The sequence below is a fragment of the Rhineura floridana genome, chromosome 4 (genome assembly GCF_030035675.1).
Source record: "Rhineura floridana isolate rRhiFlo1 chromosome 4, rRhiFlo1.hap2, whole genome shotgun sequence".
NCBI lineage: Eukaryota > Metazoa > Chordata > Lepidosauria > Squamata > Rhineuridae > Rhineura > Rhineura floridana.
The window spans coordinates 142,941,293-142,963,966 of NC_084483.1; the positions used below are offsets into that span (position 1 = coordinate 142,941,293).

Consider the following 22,674-nt stretch of genomic DNA (forward strand, 5'->3'; position numbering starts at 1 on the left):
AAATCTGCATCATCTCTTGTGGGTGATGCATTTGTAAGTGGCCTCCCTTTTTTAATCCCCACAGCATGCAACTATCCTGCATCGTAGGTTCTACGGAGAAAAAGTAAAAGGTTTGTGAATTTGCCGATGGGTGGTTCTAGTCTCGTCACTACACCACAACAGCTTCAGCCCAGGGGCAAGCACTGTTGCCAATTTAGTGATTTTCCCATTAAATTTAGTGGGAAATCTAGTCTAGTGGCAAATTTTCCGGTCTAGTGGCTAGTGGGAAATGTAGTGGAAGTCAAACATTTTATGATGAGAGTCTGGTGGTTTTGACAAATGCTTCAATTCATTATATTTTTTCTCTATTATGTATTTCATGAAACTGTCCAGCCAAAACCTAGCTTTTAAAAAAAAATCTATTGGACATTTCCTTGTATTTTTCATTGTTTGCATTTCTGTTCCTATGTATAGTCTCTGAAGTGCTACTTGAGTATTGTTTCATGTCTGATATGAGCCACGTCTACTTGGCTACCTCTTTGATTGAAAGGATACCAGAGTAATGTACCCAACACCACACATTGAGCCAGTGACAGAGAGAAGGATTTTTAAGTCAAGTCTCCAGATCCTCTGGTGTGGTTGTTTTTTAAAAGTTATAAAGACAAGGAGGTTCTTGCCAATTGGCTTACTGAGAAGGAAAATGTGCAGGCTAAGTGTGATGTAGCCTAAGCACCACTAACTCCTCCTCACAAACCACTGCTGGCTCCCAGAGACTTGAGCAAAGGAGACATGATGATTAGGAACTATAAGCCTCAGAAATAAATGGCATGAGCATGCACACAGTGCATCTGCCTCACCAATGAGAAACCTCAGTTTGCATTTAATAAGGTACCACAATGGGTATCCTTTGTATAAACAGTACATCTTATAATCACATCACAGGAGCCTGCTGGATCAGGAAAAGGCCCACCTTGTCCAGCATCCTGTTCTCAGAGTAGCCAACCAAAGGCATACACAGCGTTTTTTAAACCTAAAAAAACCAGGAAAGCAAAACCTCCATATTTCTCTCAGATCTAAAACATACACACACTTTTATATCTACAGTTCCAAGCTTAAATATAACACTGGCACACAGCTCATTTTGAACCTTTTAGATTGTTATCAACCTTGTTAAGGAATTCCTCATAATAGTGTTTCACAACGCAAAAATGTTATTAGACATGGTCTGTGGTGGATTTTGGGTTTGGATCTGGTGTGGGGGGAATTCTTGACAACACTGGGGGCTAGAGTTTGTGCATTTATTTCAGAACTTTTCAAATTCACACGCCTGCTGCTTCGCATATGGTAACTCAGACCCTGTGTGTGTGTGTGTGTGTGTACTGCCTTCAAGTCGATTCCGACTTATGGCAACCCTATGAATAGGGTTTTCATGAGGCTGAGAGGCAGTGACTGGCCCAAGGTCACCCACTGTGTTTCATGGCGGTGTGGGGATTCAAACCCTGGTCTCCCAGGTCATAGTCCAACACCTTAACCACTACACCACACTGGCTCTAACTCAGACCCTGTTTCTCTAAAGTTTCACGCTAACATGCCGCCTGCTTGCTTGCAAGAAATAGGGTTGTTAGTCCTACTCAAAGTAGACCCATTGAACATGCCTCACTTCGGCCCATTACTTTCAATGGAGCTACTCTGAGTTTAGCTTAGCTGGATACAAACCACAATATCTGGAAAATGCAAAGGAGTAAATGAGAGGCAAACTCGAGCAAACAACCCTAACCCATGATCAATTGTTTGTGGCAGTCTTCCCGCCCGATGCGCGGCTCACCACCATCAGCCGCTCCCGTTACTATTTGATTGCCTCCCGTTTACTATGGCACCCCTCCCCGCTCTATATGGTGCGATCAAAAGCCCTGGCGTTCCGTTTGTGGCAGGAGCACGACGCGGGGACACGCGAAGTGCGGAGGGGCGGGTCAGAACTCCGGGAAGGAGCGCGCTCCCGCGCAGACACGCGCACGTACCAGGAGCGCGCGCTGCTCTGTGACCCATCTCACTGAACAAAGGATTCTTGCTCGAAATCTCCTCTCCAGACCTAAAATGGCGTCAGTTTTCTCTCCGAGCGCCATAGAGATAAAGGAGGGGCCATGTTGGGAAGGGGGGGGAGTAGACGGACTCGAGAGACAGATGGGTAGAGCGGCTGCCTCCATCGTGAGGTCTCTCTGCGCATCTCAAGTTTACAGCTCGGTGGTGTAGCTTGTGGACAGCGAGAAGGCAGTTGCTCGAAGCTGCTTTGTTATGGCGGATGACCGGGAGGTCGAGGATTCGGAGAAGGTAATGACCTTAAAGCGATGGCAGGGCTGTCCCGCGAGTGCGGGGCCCTGTCACACACACGCCCCGCCGGCCTTTCTAGCATAGGGAGCTACGGTCGTGGTGTATTTTGAAAAAGGGTTCCTTGGTTGCTAGTGCTCCAAAGGGAATGTCCTTCTGTGCATTCAAACCAGCCTTGATGTGAGCAGACTAGCAGAGTTAATCGAGCCAAACATTATGTTTCCATCAGTGGCCAGCCAGATGCCACTGGTGTCTTTCTCCGTTTGCCCCCCCCCCAAAGCAGGTACACTCTCTTAACATGGAAGTTCTATTTAACTCTTGGGGCTAATAGCCGATATTCCGATATTCCTGTAGATAACCGAGCTTCGCTTAACACCAGCTAATACTCGAACCAGCCCCTATCCATTCCTGATTCCACATCGTACTGTTAAACTTGATCATAATACTCACCATTGCACTCAGGTTCCTTTCTCGCAATCAAAATAATGATGATGATGATAAATTAATTAGCAAAAATATTTTGAACCGCCTTCATCTTCCAGGATGCCAGGGTGGAATACAGCATGAGTAAAGCTAATCCTATTAAAATACAATAAAACAACATAATCATAAATATACAGACTAAACAATAAACCGAGAATCAACAACTTTAAAATTTCTCTTGCCCATCAGCAGATGGTGGGGGGAGAGAAATGAAATAGCAAAAATTTACCTGAAGGGATTGAAAATTGATCTTATAAACTGGTATGCCTCAACTAAACCTGGTTATATGTCAGGATGCTAAATTATGAAGCTGTTTTTATCGATTTGTGTTGATACACATAAGGTTTTTTTATTGTATTTGACAAGATTTATATACAGCTTAATCTACAAAAACCTCTAAGTCTGCAATCCAATACACACTTACCTGGAAGTAAGACCCACTGAACTGGATAGAGCTTACCTCTGAGTAGACATGTATTCGATTGCAGCCTAAGCAGTTTAAATCAAACTATATAAAATATTAAAATACTGATAAAATCAGTGAAGTTGTATGTTAAAATTATGTGTCTGGGTAGGTTTGCTTAAAAAAAGGTTTTTAACAGATGTTGAAAACAATAGGTGCAACGAAATATTAATGAGCAGCGAGCTCCAGTAGGTGCTGCCACACTTATTATTTATAATATAATGTTAACAGATACATAGTTTTACAACTTTAAAACAGATGAGGTGGTAATCCTTGTTACGGCTCTGATATTAAGAAAGCAGGAATAATTATACAGTATTTTCCATAATTCATTTCTACATGTGCTGCATGGTATATTTTTTAAATGACTGACAATGAAAGCTAATTAAAAGTGCTATCTACCAAACATTAATAGAAATGAGCAGAAATCTCACAAGAGGGTGATGGATTGTTTCTGTGATCTCAAGGTTCAGTATATTCAGTTCCCTCTGAATAGTTGCCAAAATGCACTTCATCAAACAAAAGAAATAATGACCCTTATGTTTGGGCTCAGTATTTCTACCACAATGCGACGTTAGCTTCAAAGAATTAAATTATTATCCAGTGTATTATGCTCCCTCCCTGAATGGTGGGAAATACAAGTCAGACTTTTTTGGCTGCGGTCCAGTTTGTGCTTACATGGGAGTAAGCCCCCCTCAACTCTGTGGGCTTACTTCTGTGTAGGCATGTATAGGGTTGAAAAGGGTCCTTTTGCTGTTGGAAGAAAACATTTGCCTTCAGAGCAGATTAAGAGAAACAACCGCATCCATAGCCCTGCCAACTTGCTGCCATCAGAGGGAGAGGTAAGGGGATTTTTTCCCTCCTGTTGTTCCCATTCAGACCAATTTTTGAGCATGTTGAGGGAACAAAGGGAGCTTGGGATCCTGCAGATCCATGTCTGACCCAATAGAACCGAAAACATCATATTCGGACCCATACAGCTGGCGGGGCATCTACACTGGTGGAGCTTTCCATTTTCCATAGGCATAGTGGGGGTGGGGAGGAGTCTCCCAATAAGTGGATGTTGCCCCACCCACAATCTTCTCCACAACAGCATAGCATTACTTGAGCTATTTCCTAAGGTCCCTCAGCTGGCCTTCAGCTAGCGGTATGCTATTTAACATCTATATGAAGCCGCTGGGGGCAGTCATCAGGAGATTTGGGCTGCAGTGTCATCAATATGCGGATGACACTCAGCTCTATCTCTCGTTTAAATCTTCACCAGAGTTGGCTGTGGAGACCTTGTCCAAGTGCCTGGAATCCGTGAGTGGATGGATGGGAAGGAACAAGCTGAAGTTGAACCCTGATAAGACCGAGGTACTACTTGTGGGGGACAAGAGAAGGTTGGGCGACATTGACCTGAAGTTCAACGGGGTGAGTCTACCCCTAAAGGACCAGGTCCGCAGCCTTGGGGTTGTGCTTGATTCCAGGCTGTCCATGGAGGCTCAGATTTCGGCAGTGAGCCGGGCAGCCTGGTACCAACTACACCTCATACGAAGGCTGCAACCCTACCTTCCTGTTCACCAGCTCCCACTAGTGGTACACGCCCTGGTCACCTCTCGTTTGGACTACTGTAATGCGCTCTACGTGGGGATACCCTTGAAAACTGTCCGGAAATTACAACTGATACAAAATGCGGCGGCTCGACTACTTACGAATAGTCGCCGCCGAGATCACATCACACCAGTGTTGTTCGACCTACACTGGCTACCAGTTGTTTTCCGAGCCCAATTCAAGGTGTTGGTATTGACCTTTAAATCCCTACACGGTTCCGGCCCAGTTTATCTCACGGAGCGCCTTCAACGCCACCAATTATGCCACCCGACAAGATTGGCCACACAGGGCCTTCTCTCAATCCCGCCAACAAAAACAGCCAGATTGGCGGGTACAAGAGAGAGGGCATTCTCAGTGGCGGCCCCCACTCTTTGGAACTCCCTCCCACAAGATCTCCGGCACGCCTCTTCTTTAAATGTGTTTCGGAAAGCCTTAAAGACCTGGCTCTTTCAGCAGGCCTTCGGGGTATCTGGGGAGTGTTAATTGTTATAACTGAAATGCCTCCTGCCCAGTTTTAATATTGTTGCTGCAGATGTGTTGTTTTTATATTGTATTACTGTATTTTATCAATTGTATTTTAACAATTTTGTAAGTCGCCTACAGTGGCCATTGGCCAGATAGGCGACGAAGAAATTAAATTTATTATTATTATTATTATTATTATTATTAGCGGTAGGATTGCAGCCTTAATATTCTTTTCATTTGCAAATACACCAGTGATGTTGGGTGGAAGATTTTCCAGTGTTTCAGTTTCCCATGGAAATTTTTATATTTCATAAAGAACTTAGCAACAATAAATGAGTGCCAACTGGAAATAATTAGGCAAGTTTGACAATTCCAAAGTTTTTAGAGTTGCTCACTAAAGCAAGTAAAATAAACGTGCCAAATTACATCACTCTTGCATTAAAAAAATTCTGATGCAGACTGAAAATTTTCCTCTGCAAATATGCATAGGAAACCTTTCCAGTGCATCAGATGGCACTGAAAAATCCAATAGACTTAACATGATTGTCCTTCCCCTCTCCAAACTCCATAGGAAAACTTTGCCGTTCAAAATTTTCCAGAAAACCTACATCACTGACATACACGGCTGAACAAGGATTGCTGCAGGTAAAGAAGCAGCAGCAGTATCAGTCCCAAAGCGATAACAATATCAGGGGGGGGGGGAGTTTTCTCCACAAATCTCTTATTTAAAACAATACAATCGTTCCACGTTTATGATCAGCAAGGTAATTTACAACAATTAAAAATAATACCACTTTAAACAGAAGAATAATATAATCAATATTTTATACTATTCCCAGGGTAGTTCACAACAATAAAACAGTCAGTAACATTGTGTTGACAGCAGCAAAAGAGAATGCATCAAAGCCATAGGCAACACAATGATCCATGAATTGGAAACCTGAAGACTTGATTACTGTAATACACTTTATGTGGGGCTGCTCTTGTATCTGATTCAGAAGCTACAGCAGGCTACTGGCAATATGTTACCCCTCTGCTGAGACAGCTGCATTGATTGCCAGTTTGCTACCAGGCCAAGTTCAAGGTTCTTGTGTTAATTCACAAAGTACCCTAAGGACCACCAGATTCCTTACTATTTTTTAGGTTTTTATGTTGTACAGTGCCTTGCTATGTTTCCTATTAAATTTTATTTCATTTAAATTTTATTTTAAATAAATAATACCATTTCATTTAAATGAATCCATTTCATTACATTTTATTTTATTTTAAATAAAATTAAAAATTATTATTTGCGGTCACAGATGCCTTCTGAATACCATGCCTTAACCTGCCATCTGAACCTCACTAATGTTTGAATTGGGTGTGTTGCCATATGGAAGGAGTTCCACAAAGCAGATGCTGCCACTCTGAAGGCTCCCTCTTGACTAGCCACCCACTGCACTTTAGACAGAGTAGTGCTTCAGAAGGTGATATAAAGGAGTGGGTAGGCTTAAGATATCCTGGTTCCAGACCGTTTAGGACTTTAAAAATCAAAACCAGCACTTTGAAATATGCCTGGAAACGAACTGGGAACTACTGAAGATAATGGAAGATCAAGGTGATATGCTCCAAGTGGCCTGCCTCTGTCTAATCTGGATGTTACCAGGACACAATTGACCAATTTTTTCTTGCTGCTGGTATACCTGTTTGGCACCAGTACTACCTACTATTCAGAAGCAACACTGGCTTCAGAAGAAGCCTCAAATTGCAAACCTGATCCTTAAGAGGCCATTGAGAAAACTGGCTGTATACTCTGCTAGTTCTGCTGAACACCTGAACTGTAAATACCTGGCTTGTCCAGATTATGTGTCATTTTATTTGCTGTCACTCAGTCCATCACAAAGTCCAGACACTGGTCCTGGACCCAAACTGTTACTCCAAAACTTGATGAAAAGGATAAATAGACCCCTAAATCCCCAAACAGCTTCACCAAATGATTTCACATAGATGTCAAATGGCCTGGGAGATGAGATGAGTGCAGATCATTGGCTATGGGGTGGAGCAGCAGTCTTCTAGCATGCCACCTTCAGCTTACTCTTCAGGAAGGATAGGAAGCACTGCAGCATGAAGCCTCCCAACCCAGAAGAGGGTTCAGTGTGGCTGATCAATGCATCAAACAGCCTTAAGAAATTGAGCAGAATCAAAACGTCATGCTGCTCCTGTCCAAACCATGCCATCCAAATTCAGATATCCCAGGCATGGTCTAAAGACACATGAGACCACCACCTTGTGAAGCTGAAGTCTAGATCTGACCAGTGCCTGGAAGCTATGTGTATGCTGTCTTGGGTTCCATGATTGAAGAAAAGTGAGATATAAATGTAAGAAAATTAATAGATAAAAGAAAAGTATAACATTTGGTAAAGTGATATTTCAGCATTATTGCCTTAAAACTTACCAACAAGATCTCCTTATTCCACCATATGATTTCACCTTCAGCTGGATGATAGCTGACTATCCAAATGACCAAAGTGATCCGATGTATGTTTTGTCCATGATATTAATCGAGCAATGCCAAAGCTCAAACTACAATGGGAATAATAGGATAATGTTTCAACAGCTTTTTTTTCCCCTTAAAAATTTGCTGGGCCATAATGATGATTCATAAGATAAATTAGTTTCCCTTTAATAGTTATGTAGAATGGTTTAATACATTGGTCTGTGAAAATGGTTTAATGTTACATTTCTTTCCAGTCTTTTAAGCTATTGGGAATACTTGATGTCAGAAACATTCCTTGTGCTCGGGAATCAGTGCTCTATGGATCATTGGGTGCTGTAGCTGTGGGCCTTGGACACTTTTTGGCAACTAGTAAGTAAAAGTAAAGACCCATATAAATTTGCAGGCATATCTTTTTGCATGTAATGTTTTCTTTGTTTCCATTCTCTTCTCATACTATGTCATATTTTACTCCTTGAAGCAATTTAATACAGCACAACAGTTGACAAACATTTCAAAGTGTTGCCTACTTGATTTTCTTGAAACACTTTCCCCAAAAAGACATACAGCACCGTCTGTCTCTAAACCTTGGATACCGAGTGTTCTTTAAATTTCTTAGCAGTTTGTACATTCATAAGCATGCCTCAACAACTGAAAATAGCTAAAGTTCATTTCAGTGAACATCATATCTATTGCAGCCTGCATTTGTTTTGTTCAACACAGCCTGCATTTCTCCACTCCTCATTCTACTTTTCTCAGTTTTGTATATGCCAAATTACCCCAATTTTCAGCAAAGTTTCATTCTGTGCTTTAATGTTAGTCTAAAGGTAAAGGTGTCCCCGCACTTATAGTGCGAGTCGTTTCCGACTCTTAGGGTGACGTCTTGCGACGTTTACTAGGCTGACCGTATATATATGGGGTGGGATTGCCAGTTCCTTCCCCGGCCTTTCTTTACCCCCCAACATATGCCGGGTACTCATTTTGCTGACCACGGATGGATGGAAGGCTGAGTGGACCTCGACCCCTTTTACAGGAGATTCAACTTCCTCCTTCCGTTGGAATCGAACTCTGGCCGTGAGCAGAGCTTCGGCTGCGTTACTGCCACTTGCCACTCTGCGCCACAGAGGGTCCTGTTAGTCTATAGATTTATAAATACTTCAAAAATGTGTTTCAACAAAGTAACATGTTCCTCTGTTTTGTTTTTCTCTGAGTTCGTTTTCTTATCTAATTGTTATGTTTATCTGCATACCTTGAATATGAACAAACTTCTTATCTTCCCAGGTAAAGTGAGACGATCCTGTGATTTTGGCATGGGAGGTTTTATCCTGACAACGCTAGGATGTTGGTATGTATGGAATTGTGACAGACTAGTCTGGAAGATTGGGATTGTGCCAGCAACACATGTGCTGAGGGGATTGCTTTGGGTTCAGGTCTCCCCACACTTCAGCATGCACAATCACACCACGTCAAGCCATTCCTGGAAACAAGACTCGCGCACACCTCCTGCATCCCTCTCCAAGATTTCCTGTTGCCTAGGAGTTTTTTTAATTCATGCAGTGCTACTTTATAACAATCCATGTTCATATCCAGTATCTTCAGTAATGGAAATAAGAGAGAGTAAAATCCAGTGTTGCATGAATGGACTTCTGCTTGCACGGTTGGATGTCACCTTCCTTTTCTCCTTCCTGCAGCCCCCAGGTACCCACAAAATCTGGTTCAGAGGGCCCCCAAACCCTGCAGAGCAGATTTTGAGTGTGCACAGGGGACTGGAAAGAGGAGTGATGTCCCATTGCACAAGCAGCAGTCCATTCTACTTGTAAATGGACAGCGTTGGATACAACCCAATGTTTTCTTGTAGCTTTTACATGTCTATAAAATATAGATATGTAAATCTATATCTAAAATATATAGATTGATTACATATCAATCTCTTACTTTCTGATTCCCTTATTTCAAAAAGCAGCCAATAAGTTTTACATACAGCTGCCCTTCTTCCCTTTAAAAAGCAATTTTTGGAAATAGGGGTGGGGAAAGAAAGGGATCCCTTACGATAGCATTCTGTGGAGGGTGAGAGCAGTCTCATTCCTAAGCACCAAAGGAGATGCACATATACAGACAGCTATTCCATCTTTCCTTTTGCTGGGTAGTCCTGTTGCCTGAGGAAAAGTTCTATAAAGCATTTGTATCTTCAAAGTACTAGCTGGTTCTATTATTACTGTTTTACCACCTGAACAAATATTGTGAGTTCTTGTTCTCTAAAGCAGAGGTGGGGATCATTCATGCTTTTGTTTTTCTTTCTTAAGGATCTATTGTAGATACAATAATGCAAAACTCAGAATTCAGCAACGAATGCTTCAAGAAGGGATGAGAAACAAAATTTTGTTTGAAAGCACTCCACTTGATCCAGAGAAAAAGGCCAAAAGTGCTGAAGAAGGCTGGCCATAGTTTTTGTAATAATGTTTATGCAGTTTGTATTGAACATTCATAACCAGAACATGAAAATTAATCTGAGAAACCGAAGCTCTTGTTTGCTGCCAAATGTTAGGAAACAGTATCAGATCCTAATAGCACAATGGACTGCCCTCATGCTCCAATTTGTATTTTCTTTTTATTCTTGCATTTACATCAAGGGTGGAGCATGTGTAATCTGACTTGCTTTGGGGGAAAAACCTGATTCTTAACCTGATGTTCCAGAGTAGCACAAGCTAACAGTGATGCTTATATAATACTTCTTCAAAATGATTTAAACTAGTGTTGAGATAGAAGTATTTTGTGTTTGTAAAACTATTCAGCAATAAGAGTTACAACTAATATAAATTAGATTTTGATTACAGTTATATTAACGAAATAGATCTGAGCATGTTTAATTCTTTCCTCCTCAACTTAATAGGACACCTGGATCGTGTCTTTTGCTTATTTAGGTGTACTTTGCTTTAATGAAGCTAGGAAAGGGAGTAGTTCTGTGAAATCCTCCTGCTTGCCCCCTCATTCAAATAAAAAGGAAACAAATTTTCTGCAGTGAAAAAATGTAAAAAAGCTTGAGTCATTGTAGAAAATATTTTCCAAGTTGTAAATACAGATTAATTATATTAGTAGGTAATTCAGTTGAGTTTTATCATAGTAGTGGTTCCTGTTTCACAAAATCTTTAAACACAGACTTCAGTCTCCTTTCTAGTTTTATATACCTCTTGCCAGTTTCCTATGGTGCTTGTACAATAAAAGTACAATACAATAACATATTTAGAGGTATTTGAGACTGGCATTGTATAATATTAAGTGCTCTTGACAATATTGTATAGAATGGATGTAAGAAAATGTGTAATACTAATTCAAGAGAGCTGCTTAGGCAGATTGGTAGAAATAATACACTCGGAGCATTCCTTGATGTTTTTACTGTTAACCATTCTCAGCACTGCAGAGATAAGTTACTACTCAATCAGCTGCTTCTGACAATTCCTGCAGTAAAATCATTCAAACAGCATCATTTGTACAATTTGTCACCCAGGCCTAAATAGCCTCTAATGATAACCTTTATTTTATTGTCTTGGAGCATTTAATGTTCATCCAGGTCACTTGTTGAACTGCTGAGACTACTGTATATGTTGTGCTTCACATTTTCTTTACTTAAAAATGCAAACTTCTTTAAAAGAATCATGTTTAGTAGAAATTATTGTAAATAAATCAATTTTTCTAAGACGTATTAGAAGTTATTTTGTATTGTGTGTTATTAGGTGGGTGTTTTAAGGTGTTTTAATATTTGGCTCCTTATTATAAAAGCAGAACTTTTAAATTATACATTGGCTGCAATCCAGTGCACACTTAATGGGGGTTGCTTCTAGGTAAACATGCATGGGATTATATAATCCATATTCAAAACAAATATTTGCAAACTGGATGTATACTAATAAATGATGCTTGAATTATACAGAAGGCAATGTTACTTTTTCCAAGCCTTCCATTTTTTTCAACATAAGGCTGTTTTTTGAGCCTGAAAGAACACAGCTGCCCATTTGCAGCAGGGGAATCCCCTCAAGCCTTGTGCAGTCAGTGGTCCTGCAATCTCCAGAGGAAAAAAACAAGCAAGGGGGAAGGTGTGCCTATTTCTGTTCACCCAGGATTATAATTTGTGGAAGAGGGTGTTTAAAAGATGACTGGGTTATATATAGGGCAGCTGAGAAAAGGATAGAAAGGGGCAGGGTCTTGGGCACCTAGAGCCAGTGGAAGGTCCAGACTTGTAGCTTTCTTTTTTTTAAAAAAAACCTTCCTATGTGCTGTATAAACCAAAATGTGATCCCCCACCCCATGGTTTCTGTGAAATGAGCTAGCCTAGTCCGACTGCTCCAAGTCCCTGCCTTTCCCTGGGTTTCGCCAATGAGTGAAGCTAGGGCTGTGATTGAGCCCCCTCCCCGTTCTCTCTTTCTGCACATCCAGCATGGAAGATCAAAGATTGGGGGAGAGAACTCCCCTTGGGGTTTTATATATCCCCACATGGATGAAGAGAGGTTGCATTGCTGAGTTAGGTTTACTCCCTGTGTAAGGCTTCTTGGGTTCAGGAGGGACACTTATTTTTTGTTTAATAGGACTTACTCAAGTGTGTAAATATTTCAGTGTTGATTTGCAAATTGTAAAATGGTATGACATTGCAAACAAAACATACAACTCTGTTGCTTCAGAGTGGGAGAATCTGTGCCCCTCCCCCTTCCAACTGCCCCAGATTTATTTTCTACACATTGGATTTCAGGCAAGGTGACACTTAGGAAGAAGCAGATAGAGGTGGTTGTAAGGGAGGGAAAGAGCAACCCACAGAAGGTGATAGAAAAAGAATAAAAACCTTGTAAAAGGAGAAGAGACTCAGCTCTCTAGTTAAGGAAACCTTAATTATGGAAGGATGCTGTGTTTGAGAGACTATGCTGCTGCAGCTGTGGCCACTTACTCCACAACTCTGCCATCCTGTTTTTTCTCTGCTCCAGGTATATAAAGGAGAGGGGCTGCCTGAGGCAGCGCCTCAGCGTCGCCTTGAGGCTACCTTGGAGAAGAAAAACCATGGAAGAGTCTTTGTTTTTACCGCTTTGTTCTGTTTTTTGTTTTTATTTTTTTGCTAACTTACGTTATGATGCGGGAATCACCATATTTTATAGTTAGTTACTGCAAATATTATTTAATTTTGAGAATTGTTATTTAATTTTGAGAACTGTATTATGTTATTGATGTATTATGTTTTATTGATGTATTATGTTCGTGTTTTTTTGTAAGCCGCCTTGAGGGCCTTTGGGCCATAAGGCGGGGTATAAATTTAATAAATAAATAAATTATGTTAATAAGCAAGTCTTATGCATGTCTACTCAGAGGAAAGGCACATTCATTTTAAAGTGACTTGCTGTCAAGTATGCATAGAACTGCAGCCTTATTTCAGTGTTTATTTGTAAATTGTAAAATGGGATGACATTGCAAACTAAAGAAAAATCTTTTTGTTTTGGAAGTACAACTATTAAGTTGCTTCAGAGTGGGAGAAACTCCACCACCAGCACCACACGACAGTCCTTGGACTGGTGCGGGCGACCACATCTGTTCTGGACCCTTGCCCCTCTTGGCTGGTGAAAGCTGGCAGGACCGGAACCGCCGGCTGGGCCAAGGAGATAATAAACGCCTCTTTGAGAGAGGGAGTGGTCCCTGACTGCCTAAAAGAGGCGGTAGTGAGACCGCTCCTGAAGAAACCCTCCTTGGACCCAGATAACCTGAACAACTATAGACCTGTGGCGAATGTTCCGTTCTTGGGCAAGGTACTGGAACGGGTGGTTGCCGGCCAGCTCCAGGGGCTCTTGGATGACACTGATTATCTTGATCCATTTCAATCCGGTTTTAGGCCCGGTTTTGGCACCGAAACAGCCTTGGTCGCCCTGTATGATGACCTCTGTCGGGAGAGGGACAGGGGGAGTGTGACTCTGTTGATTCTCCTTGATCTCTCAGCTGCTTTTGATACCATCGACCATGGTATCCTTCTGGGAAGGCTCACGGAGTTGGGAGTTGGGGGTACTGCTTGGCAGTGGCTCCGCTCCTACTTGGTGGGTCGTCACCAGAAGGTAGTGCTTGGGGAACATTGCTTGATACCCTGGACTCTCCATTGTGGAGTCCCGCAGGGATCGGTACTGTCCCCCATGCTTTTTAACATCTACATGAAGCCGCTGGGTGCGGTCATCAGGAGTTTTGGGGTGCATTGTCATCAGTACGCTGATGACATGCAGCTCTATTTCTCCTTTTCATCCTCTTCAGGTGAGGCTGTTAACGTGCTAAACCGTTGCCTGGCTGCGATAATGGACTGCATGGGAGCTAACAGACTGAAGCTCAATCCAGACAAGACCAAGACGCTGTTGGTGAGTGCCTTCTCTGCTCAGATGGTGGATGTCCATCCTGTTCTTGATGGGGTTACACTCCCCTTGAAGGAACAGGTTCATAGCTTGGGAGTTCTTTTCGATCCTTCCTTGTCTCTTGAGGCCCAGGTGGCCTCGTTGGCACGGAATGCTTTCTACCATCTTCGATTGGTAGCCCAGCTACGTCCCTATCTGGACAGTGACGACCTCGCCTCAGTTGTTCATGCTCTGGTAACTTCTAGATTGGACTACTGCAATGCGCTCTACGTTGGGCTGCCCTTGAAGACTGTTCGGAAACTACAGCTAGTCCAGAATGCAGCGGCCAGATTGTTGACGCGGACCAGAAGGTCCGCTCATATAACACCTGTTCTGGCCCGTCTGCACTGGCTTCCTATTTGTTTCCGGGCTAAATTCAAAGTGCTGGTTTTGACCTATAAAGCCCTACACGGCATGGGACCGCAATACCTGGTGGAACGCCTCTCCCAATATGAACCTACCCGGACACTGCGCTCAACATCTAAGGCCCTCCTCCGAGTACCATCCCGTCGAGAAGCTCGGAGGGTGGTGACTAGAGCTAGGGCCTTTTCAGTGGTGGCCCCCGAACTGTGGAACAGTCTTCTCGACAAGGTGCGCCTGGCGCCGACGCTACTATCTTTTCGGCGCCAGGTGAAAACCTTTTTATACTCCCAGGCATTTTAAAGTGTATTTTAACAGCATTTCTGTATTTTGGATGTTGTTTGGTTCTTTTGTTGTTTTTTTTGTTTCTTGATTTATTGTATTTATTGTATTTATATATTGTGCTTGTTTTTATCTTTTTGTACACCGCCCAGAGAGCCTTCGGGCTCAGGGCGGTATATAAATTAAATTAAATTAAAAAAATAAAATAATAAATAAATTATTATTTTATTATTATTTCCATTTATAGACTGCTTACTATCTAAAAGATCTCAAAGCGGTTTACAGTAGAATACACATGGTACAATAAAAACATACCAAATTAATTTACAAAGCAACATACATAAACAATATCCATATACAGTACATAAACATGAATGAAACCTTAATCTTTAAACAATAGTCTCAGACCTTCAAGGAAAATACAGCTGTGTTACTAATACAAAGCGAGCCTAAAGAGAGTCACAAAAAGCTTTTTACATATTTGAAATTTTCTGCTAGAGAATTAAGTTACTGAATATATATATAGTATCCAACAAAGAACACCTATGTTAGGTTTGGAGGCTGATGTAATGTCCCCAAATTTATTTTCTGTACGTTAGTTTTCAGGCAAGATGGCACCAATAAAAAGTCATGATATTGCAATCCTTTAGAAAATAATTAGGGGAGCCAGGTTTGAAGGGAGGTGTGGAATGTTTATGTTAGCTAAAAGAGTTAAAAATATTGAGAAAACACTGGCTTAGATTGCTTATAAAGAAGAGGGAGAATACCTTGAGATCTTACCTGTCCTTTGACAATCTCAGAAAGAAAGAGCAGCCCTTAATGTTTTCCCTTTTCTCTCTCTTCTCTCTACCCCCCCCCTTCTATTTGTCCCATCAATCTGTTAGGGAAAGAAGGTGGTGCAAATCTTCCCCTGTGAGTGAGAGAGTGTTGACCAGGTCTGTAGGGCTTTTGTATGTTCATTCTCTCTCTTCTTCCCTCCCCTCCCCTTTATTGCGGGGAAGTTCCTATGTGTGTATTTTGGAAAGTTGTGTATTTATTTGTTTACTTATTACATTTATATCCCACTATTCCTCCAAATATTTCAAGGTGGTGTGGCACATCTGGTTTGCCCCTTCTTTATTTATCCTCACAATAAATAAGCCTGTGGAGTAGGTCAGGCTGCAGTGCCTTATGGTAGCAAAGCATGTTCAGATGAATAGCTTGTTCTTAGAAAGGCCCTTTTCAACCTTTCCTTGTTAATAGTACTAATAGCATTACATCCACAAGTGCTGTGTTCATTCTGCACTACACGTCAAAGGTGATTCCTCTTAATTTGATTTTTTTTTAATGAAGATTTCTGAGAAACTGAGGCATCCTGGAATATTGTACTGCATCTGCTTGTATGGATCTTGTATGTGAAACGTTTATTTTCTCTGCATACAAGCCTTGCAATGTGGAAGTATCCTCTGTGTGCCATTTTTGTACACTATATACACTTGCTTAATATAGGGATGTATTGAATTGTTATGAAAGGCCTTTTTGTTAGAAATGTAATTTAACTTTTTCAAAATAGTGTTTAAGGGTGCAGCCTTCCATTTACTATTCCATCTTTGGCTTATATTGGTGCTTTGATATAACAGTGTCATATGATACCAATAGTTTCTCTCTATTCAGCACTGGTTAGGCCTCATCTTCAGCACTGCATCCAGTTCTGGACACCACACTTTAAAAATAATGCAGACCAGCTGGAACAGGTTGAGAGGAGGGCAGTGAAGATGATCGGGGAACTGGAAACAAAGCCCTATGAGAGACTGAAAGAAATGGACAGGTTTAGCCTTGAGACGAGAAGGCTGAAGGGACATATGATAGCCCTTTTCAAGTACCTGAAAAGTTGTCACACAGAAAAGGGCCAGGATCTCTTCTTGATCATCCAAGGGTACAGGACACAGAACAATGGACTCAGCTTACAGGGAGCCTTCCAAGGGCGGATGGGGAGAAAACCAGAATGACTTGGCCACATCCCTGTGACCTATCATTGGCCCATGCCCCCAGACACCAGCCATCCCTGTCACAGTTTTCTCTAGCTGTTCCTCTTAAGACTGTCTGTTCCAAAAGGTAGATCTGGGCTCCATGCAAGTGAGAAAATCTCACTAATAAGCTCAAGTTACAGGAAGCCAAATTTCAGCTGAAATCAGGAAAAACACCCTAATTGTTAAGAGCAGTACAACAATGGAACTAATTACCGAGGAAGTGGTGGGGTCTCCAACACTGGAGGGATTCAAGAGGCAGCTGGACAGCCACCTCTCCAGTATGCTTTAAGTTTGATTCCTGAATTGAGCAGGGGGTTGGGCTCAATGGCCTTATAGGCCCCTTCCAACTCTATGATTTGTAGATCAAGTACTTTCTCGTATCTTAATACGAGTGGGTAAGTTCTGAGTAGAAAATCCTGATGGGGAACTGAAATAAGTTTTGTTTATTTGAAGTGCTTTTCCCCCTCATCAAACATTTTTGCAAATGATAGTAAAGTATGGATTCTACTCTCATACTTTTTTTAGTGTGAAAACATTAGAGGACAAACAGAAACAGCCCAAACTGATAATTATTTCTCAATTGTTTGTGCACTATGTGGAAGATTTTGGGAAGATCCCAGTCTATTAATATAACTTACCTATAATTAGCATGGTAAAACATAATGAAACCTTTGAAAATACAAAATGGGTGCATTTACTCCAACAAATTAATTTTTAATGCTTTTCTTTGGCAAGTGAGGGTTGCCATATTGGTAAAAAATTCTTTTACTTACAAGGGCTGGGGGCACAAGGGGTGTTGGTTTGAAGAAATGGGTGGGACAAGAGATTCACTGATACCCTGTGCTCAAGGGCCCCCAGATTGCTGGAGGTGGCCTCGTTCTTGCCAATAGATTGCTGGGCGAATGGGGATGCAGAGGGCCCAATCCACAGTGTACTAGGCCCAGGAAATCCTGTTGACATCTCTGATTATATAAATATCCCTGCCTTCTGTGATCAGGCCAACATCCCCTACCAGTTGACTTCATGGGTATTAGATAGTGTACCAATACAAAATAGGTAGATGCATGTTTGTTATAAGTACACAACTTATACAGCTCGACTTTCAAGTTGACGCAGGAGAAAGGGAATGTAAAAAGCAGGAAGAGATGAACAGCAGTTTTCAGAGGAGTAAGGTACAAGTTAAGTGTGAAAAAAGAAATTGCTGGGAATAAGTAAAAATTTTGAAAAGAGCCAGGGATTATGGCAGCGGTGTCACTAGTGGGAGTGAGGGGGTGTGTGGACCTCCAGCATGCGCCCTCCCAGGGGCATGGACAGGGGTGGTTGGTCTGTCGCGCACACGCTCAGCACGCATGCGCTCCAGACTGATGATCTCTCCCAGTGATTAAATCCTGGAGTCTGGACCCTGAAGCCCCGCCCCACAGGAGATCTTCCAGGCCACTGGCACCCTTCCCTCACGTGGCACCTCCGATGATGTCTAAGCGCATGTGCCATGCTGCACAGGCCGGGCAGGCAGCTCAGCTATCCACCGGCCCTCAGCGGCGTCTGCCTGTCCTGCTTCTTCTTGGATCTGGTGCCGTCTGCAGCCTAGGGGTGGGGCCGGGCGGCTCTGGTGTCACCCCCTCCATGGTGTCACCCGGGTGCAGCCTGCACCTGCCGCACCCAGCTGGTGACACCCCTGGATTATGGAAAACTTAGTTTTTTTCCTACTTTGTGCCACTGGGTCATCAAATTCTACCTAAAATCAAAAAGCTGAGTTACAGTAGCTTCAGAATAATTTTTATATTTCACTTGAGGAAAGCTGAACTATGGAACTCCATTGTTATGTTCATTCAAGTAGATTACGACTTATGGCGACCCTATGAATCAGTGACCTCCAAGAGCATCTGTTATAAACCACCCTGTTCAGATCTTGTAAGTTCAGGTCTGTGGCTTCCTTTATGGAATCAATCCATCTCTTGTTTGGCCTTCCTCTTTTTCTACTCCCTTCTGTTTTTCCCAGCATTATGGTCTTTTCTAGTGAATCATGTCTTCTCATTATGTGTCCAAAGTATGATAACCTGTTTCATCATTTTAGCTTGTAGTGACAGCTCTTGTTTAATTTGTTCTAACACCTAATTGTCTTTTTTGCTGTCCATGATAGCTGCAAAGCTGTCCTCCAACACATTTCAAATGATTTTTTTCTCTTACCCACGTTTTTCACTGTCCAACTTTCACATCCATACATAGAGACTTTGGTGTTCAGTGATACATCTTTACATTTGAGGGCCTTTTCTAGTTCTCTCATAGCTATCCTCCCCAGTCCTAGCCTTCTTCTGATTTCTTGACTATTGTCTCCATTTTGGTTAAGATCTGTGCCAAAGCACTGATAATCCTCGACAAGTTCAATGTCCCTGTTGTCAAATTTAAAGTTAAATCTTTTGTTGTCATTAGTCTTCTTGACATTCAACTGTAGTCCTGCTTTTGTGCTTTCCTCTTTAACTTTCATCAGCATTCGTTTCAAATCATTACTAGTTTCTGCTAGTAGTATGGTATTGTCTGCATATCTTAAATTATTTATATTTCTCCCTCCAGTTTTCACATCTCATTCATCTCGGTCCAATTCCGCTTTCCGTATATGTTCTTCATTGCTATGGCAAAAAAAGTAATTTTTACAGAGCTAGCAATAGAAAATGACATTGCCAGCTGATTATGTAGCTTTCACCTCCATCTTGTGAGAAACTGCATGTCTGCACTACAATTTTGTAACTATAGCACTGTACCAATTTCAGGTTTGTAAAGTGGGCCTTTTGAGGTAGAACGTTGGAGAAATGCCACTATAGAAAGGTAGGCAGTTTTGGACCCAGAAGAATTTTCATCTACAATTACATTTTGAACACCTTCACTAAGAGACAGATTTGATTACCTATACAGTAGGGCCCCGCTTTATGGCGCTTCGCTAATGTGGCAGTCTCAATTAGACCTAATTAGACTAAAGCCCCACTCATACAGCGCTTGTTCCACTTTTACAGCAGTTTTCAGGCATCGCGCACCATTCTAGAGTTCCACTTTTCAGCAGGGGTCTGGAACATAACCCGCCACATGAGTGGGGCCCTACTGTATTACACATTCTGATTGCCTAGATCAGTAATGGGGAACCTCCAAGGCCACAGGTGTAATTAGGGCAAGCAGGGGTACCAGCTGGGCACACTAAACTGTTTTCCCAAAGTCATACACACCTTATTCTACAGGGAGTCACATCTTTACCTACACCTGACGTTATGGTAGCAAGTGTGAAACAGGAACATGCAGACTCTCTGCCACAAGCAGGGGTTTGCAAAACTCTGCCTCTGCAAGGGTCAGTAGCTGATCATTGGCATCGGCAGAGCTCTGTACCTTTGCCTGCGTGGCTTCTTCTACAATTTTTCTAATCAATAGATGAGAGGATGCATTAACAATTGAAAGTGAAATTACTGTGGCTACAAGACCATACTCAAACCAGAGGTTCTACATCTGGCTTCCCACTACAGAACTATCTGTATATTGTCAGGCTTTAATGCAAGTAAAAAGCACAGGCTCTCTTCCATGCCTTATCAAAGACAATATTGTTGCAAGCTTTAAATATTGTTTGACGCAAAGAAACATGAACTAATCTATTTAAAGTCTTTGTTACTACCACAGCACATTGGAGATTTTAATCATGGTGTTTTTTAACACTGAACCTTCAGGACACCAAGAGACTCCTCACCAACATCTTAAAATAAATGTTGTAAGAAAGTAATGATACATTCTTAAGAAACATTTGTCCAACGCAAACAATGTATTGTTCTTATATTACGTATCACACTATTTCTTATTCTTATGGAATTTATCTGTGAAAACTGTATTTTCATATTGGTTAACATGGAGAACAGCCACATGATGCATTCCTGCTTCTTCCACAAAACCTGGCCACTAATTAAGGTCTTACTATCTTAAGAAGTATGGTGAAAGTAATGATCTTACTAGTCCCAACACAGGAAGAACCACCACACCAGCAGAGACCCCAGGCACAGATGCAAGTCAAGGAAACTGCACTGGCATAGTTGCTTTAACAGGGGCACTAAAAGGATGTGTGTGCCTCAGTTCCACCAGCTTAAACTGGAAATTTCTGATATTTCTGAATGCTTTAAATGTTGCCACTGCCCACTTTATAGTCCCTGAAAGCAGAGGCAATAGAAAAAAGGTTCAGAAACTGTTCTATCTAATATTATGCTATCAATTTCATGACTGGCCTAGAATACATGTGCAACCTTCCTACAGAATTTAGATTTGGCATAATTATTTTAAAGATCAGGTCTAACCAGCATATTAAATGTGCATTCAAGTAGATTATGACTTATGGCGACCCTATGAATCAGCACCCTTCAATAGCATGTTATAAACGACCCTGTTCAGATCTTGTAAGTTCACGTCTGTGGCTTCCTTTATGGAATCAATCAATCTCATTTGGTCTTCCATCTGTTTTTCCCAGCATTATTCTTTTCTAGTGAATCATGTCTTCTCATGATGTGTCCAAAGTATGATAGCCTGTTCCATCATTTTAGCTTCTAGTGATAGTTCTGGTTTAATTTGTTCTAACACGCTATTATTTGTGTTTTTCGCAGTCCATGGTATCTGCAAAACTCTCCTCCAACAGCGCATTTCAAATGAGTTGATTTTTCTCTTTTATCAGTTTTCACTGTCCGATTTTCACATCCATACAAAGATTAGGAATACCATGGTCTGAATGATCTTGACTTTAGTGTTCAGTGATACTTCTTCGCATTTGAGGACCTTTTCTAGTTCTCATAGCTGCCCTCCCCAGTCCTAGCTTTCTTCTGATTTCTTGACTATTGTCTCCATTTTAGTTAATGACTGTGCCAAGGTATTGATAATCCTTGACAAGTTCAATGTCAACTTTAAAGTTACATAAATCTTCTGTTGTCATTAGTCTTCTTGATGTTCAGATGTAGTCCTGCTTTTGTGCCTTCCTCTGTTACTTTCATCAATATTTGTTACTGGTTCCTGCTACTGGTATGGTATGTGCATACCTTAAATTACTGATATTTCTCCAATTTTCACACCTTAACATATTTGAAACCAGTTTGTTTCACAAGGCAGCTTAACACAATATTCCTTATCTAGTACAGGTACCATAAAAATTAGAAGCCACTGATAAAACTAGTAGTCCAATTATGTAACACTTGAGTAGACTCATGCAGTTCCCCATTAATTCAGTCATTAGTACAGTGGGCGATGTATCCCGTGGGAGCCACAAATATTGCTCGGCCATTAACTGTAAATCCCAGAATGTTACTAGAACATACTGCAAGATACAATTATCCAGCATCACTCACTGTTGAATAACCCTTGTTTCACTAATCCTGCTAAGTGTAGTTTTACTTAGTAGCTATGAAGTCAGGACATCTATAGCCATCCATATTCTCTCAAAAAACACCTCAACTAATTTGGAATTTTACATCAAATGTTAATCATAATCTTACTTCTGGCTATGAGCTTCAAACATGACCTCTGCTGTGCATCCTTATCAGCCTGAGCACAAAGCCTGCAACTGGCTATTTCTTAAATTATTATTGTGAAACATTTTATGCATAAGCTTATTTCCATCCTTATCATGAAGTTCAAAATGCTAGGGACTACAGAATTCCTACAATTCCAGAAGGCTTGTCAGGTGTTCAAGTTGCTTAAACAATGAAGCAACTGTATCTCTTGATTATGTGAAAGCATGCATGTGTTATATACGTCTCACTACATTTGTATATCCTGCCCCTCCCAGTAAATTAAAGGGATTTTAGACCAATATGGTGAGAATCCCAGAAC

General features: G+C 41.5%; 1 protein-coding gene across 1 annotated transcript; it reads left to right on the plus strand.

Annotated features, from left to right (window-relative positions):
- Positions 1–2,059: 2,059 nt before the first annotated feature.
- On the plus strand, positions 2,060–11,427 carry LOC133383616 (cytochrome c oxidase assembly protein COX20, mitochondrial). The gene is made up of 4 exons (XM_061624630.1): positions 2,060–2,307; positions 8,039–8,153; positions 9,063–9,126; positions 10,085–11,427. The coding sequence occupies exons 1-4, from the start codon at positions 2,272–2,274 to the stop codon at positions 10,224–10,226; spliced, it is 357 nt and encodes a 118-aa protein (XP_061480614.1). The 5' UTR covers positions 2,060–2,271; the 3' UTR covers positions 10,227–11,427.
- Positions 11,428–22,674: the final 11,247 nt, after the last annotated feature.

Bases quoted from the DNA above. Each gene is read 5' to 3' on its own strand.
- LOC133383616 (XM_061624630.1), top strand. From the start codon at position 2,272: ATGGCGGATGACCGGGAGGTCGAGGATTCGGAGAAG. The intron at 2,308-8,038 runs GTAATGACCTTA...ATTTCTTTCCAG, and splicing joins AGGTCGAGGATTCGGAGAAG to TCTTTTAAGCTATTGGGAAT. The intron at 9,127-10,084 runs GTATGTATGGAA...TTCTTTCTTAAG, and splicing joins CTGACAACGCTAGGATGTTG to GATCTATTGTAGATACAATA.